Source organism: Lepisosteus oculatus, chromosome 13 (assembly GCF_040954835.1).
Source record: "Lepisosteus oculatus isolate fLepOcu1 chromosome 13, fLepOcu1.hap2, whole genome shotgun sequence".
Classification (NCBI taxonomy): domain Eukaryota; kingdom Metazoa; phylum Chordata; class Actinopteri; order Semionotiformes; family Lepisosteidae; genus Lepisosteus; species Lepisosteus oculatus.
The window spans coordinates 14,247,293-14,257,866 of NC_090708.1; the positions used below are offsets into that span (position 1 = coordinate 14,247,293).

General features: G+C 38.0%; 1 protein-coding gene across 1 annotated transcript; it reads left to right on the top strand.

Annotated features, from left to right (window-relative positions):
* The first annotated feature begins 2,146 nt into the window (after nucleotides 1-2,146).
* Nucleotides 2,147-8,392, top strand: LOC102694830 (transmembrane protein 212). The gene is made up of 4 exons (XM_015361084.2): nucleotides 2,147-2,407; nucleotides 2,836-2,895; nucleotides 5,288-5,611; nucleotides 6,919-8,392. Exons 1-4 carry the CDS (start codon nucleotides 2,249-2,251, stop codon nucleotides 6,937-6,939), a joined length of 564 nt encoding a protein of 187 aa, XP_015216570.1. The 5' UTR covers nucleotides 2,147-2,248; the 3' UTR covers nucleotides 6,940-8,392.
* The last annotated feature ends 2,182 nt before the right edge of the window (nucleotides 8,393-10,574 follow it).

Below are 10,574 nucleotides of genomic sequence, written 5' to 3' on the forward strand. Positions count from 1 at the left end.
GGTCCTGACTCTCTGTGGTCATTAAAAATCCCAGGGCATTTCTCAAAAAGAGTAGGGGTGTAACCCTGGTGTCCTGTCCAAATTTCCCATTGGCCCTTACCAATCATGGCCTCCTAATAATCCCCATCTATGAATTGGCTTCATTACTCTCCTCTCCTCCCCACTGATAGCTGATCTGTGGTGAGTTCTGAAGTTCTGATGCGCTATGGCTGCCGTTGCATCATCCAGGTGGGGCTGCACATTGGTGGTGGTGGAAGGGAGTGTCTATTACCTATAAAATGCTTTGAGTGTGCTTTGAGTCCAGAAAAGCGCTAAACTTGAACTTGAACTTTATTGCCATATGTAACCGGTACTGGTACAATGGAGTTCTTACTTACAGAAAGTCTCTCGATTGTAAAACAAGTGTAAAAAACAAAACAAAGTGCAAACAGTGCATCAAGACAATGTAGAAACAAACAATAGACAATGTGCAAGTAAACATGCAGACAGTTTGAATGTAAACAATACAGATGTGTAAACAATGACTGGAGACATACAATAAATAAATTACAATGAGGTAGATGGTGATGGTGTAGTTGTGGTCCGAGGGGGATGGCTAAATGTGTTCGCCAGTCTCACTGCTTGTGGATAGAAGCTATTGAAGAATCTAGTGGTAAGTGTCCGTATGCTCTTATATCTCTTGCCTGAGGGCAGTGGGGGTGAAGAGCTCATGCCCTGGGTGGTGACTGTCCTCTGTGATGGCCAGAATTCTACCACGGCAGCGGTCCTCATAGAGCTGTTTAATCTCGGTGAGACCGCAGCCGATGATCTTTTGGGCCATATTGACCATTCTCTGCAGTGCCTTTCTTTCTCGCGAAGAGGTGTTGCCATACCACACGGTGATCCCATTGGTGAGGATGCTGCTGAGCCTTCTTCATGATAGAGTCAGTGTTCACAGTCCAGGTTAGATCTTTAGAGATGTGAATTCCCAAAAACCTAAAGCTGGTGACTGTTTCCACTTCCGTTCCATCAATACTGAGTGGACTGTGAGTGTGTGGCCTGTGTCTCCGAAAGTCCACTATTAGCTCTTTCGTTTTCTTTATGTTCAAGTCCAGGTTATTGCTATGACACCACCTAAGCAGCTGTACAACTTCATCCCTGTAAGTGGACTCGTCATCATCACTGATCAGTCCTATTATAGTGGTGTCATCGGCAAACTTGATGATGCGGTTATTGCTGAACACAAAATACACTAAAAGTTCTGGTGTACACATTTTTAAAACTAATGAAACCACTTTTTATAATAACGAATTATAAAAAGAGCAAAAGAGTAAAAACTGTTTCATAGTCTAAACCTACAAATGTTCTCTGCTTTCCAGTTTTCAGCTCTTGCCAGTGTACCAAACATACACTGGATTAGAGGGCCATCTAGTGGTGCTTTTAAGGAATGCAGAACAGCAGCACTGATCTTGGAAACCTTTGGATGTTGCAATTGCATTCCTGTTTTGTTTATCACTTAATTCTGTGCGTTGTATAGGGGTGGTCCTGCTGTGGATAGAACACTTTTAAGCGACTTGCCAAAGCTGTGTATTCATGTGCACATGTCCAATTAAATTTAATAGATTCATAAATATATGCACATGTATATAGTGTTTTGAAAAGCCACTTTTAAAGGCACTACATAAAATAAAGTTTATTATTATTTATTATTATTATGTAAAGATTGGACAGTTTTAAATGAAAATCTAACTTGACAAATTTTCATATAATAAAGTAGATACACTCTTCAGTTTTTTAGGTACTGTTTGTGTACTCAATATGATATTACCATATTAAATTGATAGGGATGTTTCCCTTATTCATATACAATTTCAACTCAAAGAAAAAAGGTATTCCAAAGACATTTTTGTAGCAAAAAAGCATCTAATATGAGTTTGGATAGTTCAAGGTGCTTTTTATATTTTTTTAAAAAAAAGATGATGATAATCATTTCAAGGGCCAGTAAAATGCAAGTAACAGTTTTATGGCTTTAGTTTTAGATTTTTCTCTGACTTCCAAACCCAGCCGTGTGCACAGTCCTGTGAGTCCTGTGGACATGTCGGCATGCTCAGCAGGTAGGCCTGGTCCTACAGTCTTATCACCAACTCAATGTGTACACAGGAACCTATGTGTACACTGACAACGGTTTCTCTGGAAGCTGCACACAAAAACCTGGCACAAATGGCCAAGGAAGACTGAATTTCATTAACCGAACAGAGGTTAGTTTAAAATGGTGGACTTGTATCAGTTTGTCGGAGGAGGCCAGCTTGTTTTTGGTATTCTGAGCTTTCTGTCAGGGGTATTTGCTTTCTTTCCTGTCTTCAGCTACAAGCCATGGTATGTCGGATGGAGTATAAGGATTGCTGCTCCAATCTGGACTGGAATTTTGGTAGGTTTGGCAGTTATTTAATTCAGTTTTTCCTCCACACTATTTGATTAAATTATTTATTTCAAGGCAGTGAGTCTTTCGCAGTGTGTTAAGCTTTCCAGTTATAGACAAAGAAAGATGTGCTTTTGTTGTACATGTCTGTGGCATAATGTTATTTGACTAGTTTGGTCATCTCTTTTACTTTCTAATACTTTATAATTGGTTAACTTTTTTTAATATCAGTCGATAATATCTCTTTTAGCAATGGTTTCCTAAATACTTTTTCCCAAATGTCAGAAATATACTTTTTTTTTAAATAAAAGGATGCAAAATATCTACGCTTAATATTTTTGTAAGTTATAAATATGTAACGGAAGAAAATTCAAAGGAGGATCTGCATATCTTTAATGTTTTTTATTTTCTTTTATTCTTTTATTTTCTTTTTTCAGGCACTAATTTCTAGTATATGTGTTCTGCTGGCGAACAGAAAACAGACTGTAAGATCCATGGTAAATACTATCAGCACTACTACTATACTATACTTATAATACTCCTAATTATAATAATGGAGACGCAGGGGTTAGCATTGCTGTCTCACAGGGTTGGGGCCTAGGTTCAATTCCGGACCTGGGGTACTGTCTGCATGGAGTTTATATGTTCTCCCTGTTTGCAAAGGTTGTCTCCGGGTACTCTGGTTTCCTCCCACAGTCCAAAGACAGACTGGTAGGTTAACTGGCCCTAGTGTGCGTGTGTGTGTGTGTGCCCTGTGATGAACTGGCATCCAGTGCAAGGTGTATCCAGCCTTGTGCTTGTCACTTGCTGGGATAGGCTCCAGTGACCCTGTATTGGATAAAACGGTTAGAAAATTAATGGATGGATGCTTTTTGTACATTTGTGATTTACTTTTCAACAGACATCCTGTCATTTCAAACACAGCTTATTAAAAAACCTCCACCAAAAAAGCAGGAAAATGGCAGAAATGAATGGGGCATGCTTTCGGCTCTCCATGCTTTAGTACTCCTGGCACAACTGATGGATAAGAACTAAATAAAAACCACATGCACCCAGTGGGTGAGGCGCTGTTTCTTATTTATTATTTTAATGCTGTCGTGGACGTTTCACAACCAGGAAACCAACCCTGGAGACGTTTTAAATCTTGTTAAACCAGGCAACTGTGACAAAGGATTTCTAAAACACAGTTTCCACTTGCACTGTAAAAAGCAGGAAGGAGCTCAGGCATGGAAAAAATGCAGGAGAGGACAACAAAAACATTGAAATCTGTATAAAGAATATTGAAATACTGTATTTTTATATCTTGTTATATAGTTATATATTTATTTTATATCTTATTTCAACAGGGGTTGTTATTTATTCAGAATATTCCAGATGCCTGTGGTAACTCGTACTAGACTGGTAACAGACACAGTAAAGGTTTCTCTCTGTTTTTTATTTTAATACCCGCTTATTCCAATACAGGGTTCTGGTGAGCCAGAGCCTAGCCCTGCAGACAGTGGACACAAGCCAGGATACAGCCTGGACAGGATGCCAGGAGCTTACAGATGCCAGACACTTCTATATGCCAGGCGCACACACACGTAGACTCAAAGGGGACAATTTAGAAATGCCCATTAGCCTGGACAGCATGTCTCTGAATTGTAGGAGTAAATCAGAGCAGCAAAGGACAACCCTTGTGGCAAACACACAAACTCCACATAGAAGGCACCCCAGGCTGGAGTCAAACCCTGGACTCAAGACATGTATGATAGCTTGGCTTATCTCTCCACCACTGTGCTGCCTGAAAGCAAGATAAAACACAAAAAATAATGAGGGATCATACAAAGCAAACTTCAGGCACACGTACTGTGGTAAACATGGTGGAAGGAAAACCTGAAATATTTCTGAAGAATGGCTACTTAGTTTCGTAGACAGAAGTGGCTGTACAGTCTAAAACGTTTATTTTTCAGTTTCCTGATCCCCCAGTAATACCACAAACTTTGGACTTTGTAGTCTTTGAGTTGAGACAGGTAAAAATGTTAAAAAATGCTATGATAATGTGATAATTCTCTTATCTCTCCCAAATAAATATGTTCAAGGAAAAGCAGCACAAGACTTACACTAAAAATCTACTTCTTAATTTACACTGTAATCATTGCCAAATATCTGACATTTTGGCCAGACTCTTGACCTTAACCAGAGCCTCAGACATTTTGTAATGTTTTTGATATAAACTAATAACATGATTCGTAAAAATCTTTAGACTGAGCTTTGCACTACATTTTTCTTAAATATGTTTCTATTTTTCTCTGCACCGCAACTCTCATATTTTGGTCACGGAGCACATTCATGTACTTGTTCAAAAAATAAAAAAGTATTAAACCACATGTGCTCCACGAAAGTGTTACAAGAGAGGGAAGTGTAGACATTCAAAAATATCCAAGGAATTACAAGAGGTTAAGAAAAAGAACAGGACACAAAACTTTAATTATCTCAGTTGAAATTGGCAAGAATGCTAGACGACATTCGGGTAGAAAAGAAATTGACTTGCTTTTTGAGAACACAGCATCAAACCACAATGCGCCAGCCAAGACAAAAAAGGAAATTCTTGGCCCTTGTTTGTTGGCGAGACAGATGCTCTATAAATGGTCTTGAATGTTTTTTTTTTCCACAGAAATAATACGTTAGATAACAATTTCAAGAAGTCCTTTGGGACCAACGGGCTTGCTTTTTGTGGCAATATTGTGTGTTCAGCTGAACTGCAAGGAAAATTTTAAACTGAGTACTGTGTGTCCCACACACGACTAAATATTGGAAGCAGCTTTGCACTTACATGTGGAAATATTTATGTTTCATGCTTTAATCCCACAACATGGATGTCATACTTCACCTTGTTTTCTGTTGTAGTGGGAAACAAGCTTCACTTTCTCCATCCTGTGCACTGTGACCTCACCTGTACAATTTGCTGTTGCTGTAGCTGCCATCATGATCGGCCCCTGCTGCTACTACACGTTCGCTGGCGCGGTTGGCACGGATTATCTTGGCTACGCGGTCAAATTCCCCTTCCCGTACACCAGGTTTCTGAATGTGTGTCTGGACCCAGCCTCCTACGAGTGGTTCTTTCTGGGTTTGCAGATTGTGGATCTCCTCACCAGCCTTGGCATTTTGTGCCTTTCTCTGATCTTCGTCATCAGGTTGACTTGCAGGCTCAGCCACGCAGGACATGTCAATGTAAGTGTGTTTTGTGACTTAAACTCCCCCAGTTGGTAGAACTGCCAGTGTGTTCGAGTGCCCGCAGCGTTACCACCCTGTAACCTCGCACTCCAAGCAATGCTGAACTGCTCAATACAAGGATGGAAGACCTCTAAAGACAGCTGGTGCAAGAGGTGTGGTGTGCCAGTAGGTGGGGAGGATACAACTAGGAACTGGGCAGTTTGACAAACAGAAGGGCATGACGACAGTGGTGCTTGGGGGAGGGGGGGTCCAGGCGTACAGGTCCAAGGGAGTCCAAAGGGAAAATCCAGGGCAAAATCCAAGAGTCTGGAGCAGGGTGATCCACCCAGTACAGACATGGTAAAGTTTAAAAACGGTAGCGGGATCTGGTGCAGGGATGGGCAATAAAAGTGGGTTAATGGGGCCAGGCACTCCCAGCGCCGGACCCTGGCTCGGAACCAGATGGTCAGGACGCCATTGTGAAGCCGATGACGTCGGGTCTCACCTGGACCCGCTGGTAGGCGGGCTTCTGGGCGTCCATCTTCCAAAGCTGAGCCCAGAATGGTGGGAGCATCTGGCTTAAATAGGGAGGGGGCTGCATCGGAGGCAGGTCCACAACGTCAACTGAAACGGGAAACAGCCGGAGTAACCTTAAGAGGAGGGATTTACGATCATGACAGATATAGGGCACTGTCCTGTAGAAAGGACTGTCAATCCACATTCCTCACTAACAGAAGGTAGGGGTAGCAACAACACTGTCCTGACGAAATTCCGCATTGGCTTGCTCAGTTAAGCCTGGCTAAAGTTTAATTAAAGAGGTTTTAATTCAAGAGGTGAAGTCATTTTGAACCTCTGGTGCAGAATGGCAACCACATACTGTATGCCCATGTCATTGGTGGGTGAGGTGGGTCCCCTTGTGTACATACTGCATCTTGGGATGAAATGAGCTATAAAAATACCATTATTATTATTGTACAGTAAGTGTGTTTAGGTAGGAGAAAGGTACTCTTTGGGCCTTGGGGTGAAAAGTGAGAGAAAGAAGGTTGTGTGCAGCATTAAATTGTAAGCTATTTCAAGTGAGGTGTGTGGTCAACAAATGTACTATAGACGCCCGTGACATGTTATAACATTGTTGTAATGAGGTAATAATCTTGAATGATATAATACCATTGTAATTGCATGGCTTAAGATGTAATTTGGTTTTTTAACGTAATTTGGCTATTTGGTGTAAGATAATGCGATATATAATATAACCCTGTAATTGCTCCCAACATATAAAATACTAAGTTATGTTTTCACAATTGTTACCTTTCATATTTTCACAGAGAAGCATACAAGGCTGGTAGGGAGAATCTGTGGTCTCCATTCTGGTCCAGAAACCCCTGAATCCCTGGTTTTTTGCTATTGGATCAAGATCACAAAGTAAAAATTCTTCAGAAGGCTCCTGGATGAGGATCGTATTTTCATCAAGGACAATCAGATAACTATAACTCTTGGTACATTGAGTGTACTCTTTGATCATTTTATAAGGATTAACTAATTAAATGGATAAATAAGTGTCTTTTAAAAATTAAAATTCTTAAAGACATCTGTTTGTTACATATCAGACAATTTCTTACGATTATATTCCTGCAGAGGTATTTTATTAAACTCTCTAATATTTCATTAAATGTTTAACTAAGCTGTTTTTTTGGTTTCAAAACAGAAAATGCTCTGAAGTCACAGCATCATGTTCAATATTTCCCAAGAATGTTAAAAAGCAAGTGAAGAAATATTTATATATATATTCTGAAAATATAAATACATATCCAGTATAATATATCTAAATACTGTAAATATGTTTGCATATCTTTCTTGACATCTTAAAGTTAAGAATTATGTAGGCATCAAGGCATTTTTATATTGCTTAGTCCAAATAAAATGTTTTTTTGAGAAATGAACAAAAATAATGATTTCTGTCTTTCTGATAATGAAAGAAAAAATTATTGTCTTAAAAATCAAATCCATCTTTTGAAAGATGAATAAACTATGGTACCTTTCTGAAATAAGTTAGATGAAATTCTTAACATGCTTACATGATTTAGAAAATCTTACACGGATATGTAAGACACAGTGAAAATTGATGTTTATAAGAAAATACATTAATTTAATTTTAGACTTGTTTTAAGAATTGCAAACAATACAATGTAAATTAAATTAAAAAATACAAAATGTATTATTATATATGTATTGAATTTATTTAACTTTTCATTGTTATAGCAGTGTTGTTTATATTTGCTTCTCTGGGTAATATTTTTCCACATGTATTTCTAGCTGTTATAAAATGATTTTTCAAACAGACATAAGACTGGCAGCAACAAGATATTTCTGGTTGTCTGAGGAAAATGTTGTTATTGACACTATGCTAGGTTATGTCTGTCTGTTCTGAAACGCAAAACATGTTTTTCTTTTCCTGTTCTGAAGGTGTTACACAAACATCTACAGTAACACTATGAAGTAACGTACTGGGCTACATTAATATTTTGTTGCTTTAATAAATTGACAGACAGATCTTATTTCAAATGCAAAGTATAATGAGGAAGTGTGTATTAAACACATATATAAAGATGCTGAAATTGCCATAAATGTGGAGTAAGTGGAAACTGAAGCCCATAAAGAGTATTTGTCAAAAGTTTTAAAGATCCTCAGTATAGCATATCTGAAGAAGCTTTGAATGTCAGATGAAATTATTCTTAAGCCTTAATGAAAGTGTTTGTTAAGTCATTTTACAGAAAATTAAAGTACATTTTATAAAACCTTCCAATACTGTGGCCTTTATATAGTTTATACATTCACAGCTGAGTCACTTCATAAATTTCCTATTCTCTAGTGATTGATATTTGTCTGAAGAGGTCAGAATCATTCGTTCTTTCAGACCTCATATTATTCCTACAGCCTCCAAATAAGAAACACTCATTTCCCACGTGCACTAGATTACTTGTTCATTTTCTTTCTTAAGTTTTCCTTTTTTATCCTTTGTGGTTTCTTCTCACTAATTTCTGAAGACACCACATTGTGTAGCAACCATCGCACTCACAGTCACTGACCCCATCTCCTCACAGAGTATTTGCCGAAGAGAGTGCCTCTGGGAAGGTGTAGGAGTTGAATGATTCCTGGGAAAAGGACATTTCGTTCTGTACATAGACCATTAAGCAACACTTTCAGGAGAGAGAGGTTAATGCTGGGTACCAGTGTGAAACAGATCTTCAGTGTTTCAAAAACAAATAGCCTGGAAAGGTTGTATACATTCATTTTATCATTGATTGTACTATTAACCTTACCATTAATATACATTAGTAATTGAGATTTTACTCTTTTTTTTAAAAAAACACACTTCAGTCAGCCCCCCAATCTACTTATACATTTTTAAATCAGGTTTAACTGAAAAGGGTTAGAAAATGAAAGATAAATATTTTAATAAACCCAAAACAAGTACAGTGGAAAACAAGCTGTTGCTGTGTTCTTTGTCTTTGTAGTTCAGGACTGTGCTATGTGTGAATAAAGGCCTCATGTGGTTTTCGATTTTGATGGTCTCCATGCATCTGCACACGTATAATCACTTTAAAGCAAAATCTCTGAAAGTGAGATAGCACCACTGTTCCTCTGGCTGCTCTTAGCAGATATTCAGTTGTTTTTTGTGCTCTTTGGTCCTTGTGTGTATCTTGCTATGAGTTTACAGTGTTTGTACTTCTTGGTACTTCTTGCCTGCAGTGTGCCCAGTGTTTCTTAGTGCCATTAAATCAAATCTGCACTGATAGGTTTTTAAAAATCCTCTTTATGCTAGCACACTTCATAAATTAACTAAAATTTTTTACATGAGATCTCAATTAAGCATATTATACAACACAGGGGCCAAGATGGGTTTCACGATATGAAAACATGCTTTTAAAATAATATCTCATTACCTCTCATGTGCTATAAATACTGAGCTCTGCTTCTTTCTAAGCTCTTCCTCCTCTGCAGTGTACCAGGATGGAAGTAACTGCTTCACCATCTAACAGAGATCCCTGTGAATAAAGCAGACCCCCTAGTAATTAAACAGTGCAGGGTTCTGTGAGTTTTGTCTAAGACCATTGCATTTGGTCTGTAATATATAATACTAGAAGGCATTGTTCCAGGTGGATGCTTCACATTGGTGGTGTTGGAGGGGGGTCCCCATTACCTGTAAAGCGCTTTGAGTGGAGTGTCTAGAAAAGCGCTATATAAGTGTAAGCAATTATTATTAGTAGTAGTAGTATTATTATTGTTATTATTATTGTTTCATAGAATTAAACCCTAGAGTTTAGATAATATCAAGAACATAGAATATAAGAACATAATGTTTTAACATTACATTTAAACATGCAAAAAGTTAGTATCAAAAAGAGACCTAAGAATCCTTTCCACCCTTTTTTTTATGTTGCTTTAACATAATGTCTGGGTGGCTTGTTCCAGACACCCACATACCTTTGTGTAAAGATGTTTTTCTTTTCTCAACCCCTATGATACTTTTCTTGTATTTCCTTGTGTTCTCTGTGTTACTTTGATTGTGATAAATGCAATCACTATTCCAATTAAGTTTCATTTTGGTACTGTGCCTCTGAATAAAACAGGAAGTGTCAAAGAAACCAACTGTGATATGTATCATTGTCACAGTGGAAAGTGTTAGACTGTGTTCTAAGAGAGGAAGGATTTTAGAAGAATAAAAAATATTTTTGTTAAGAAAATCCCCCAAATTTCTACTTCATGTTTCCTAAACATTTTGTAATGTATTAATATTTATAATGTTGTCTAATATTTTGTCCTACGACTGTGTGGATTGTAAACATAACAAACATTTTATTCAATACAGGGTCACAGGAGAGCTGAAGCCTTTCCTGGCAAGCAATAGGCACAATGGATGAAACAGCATTCCATAACGGCCTGTAACAAGTAAGAATCAAAATAAATATTGATGTGTTTT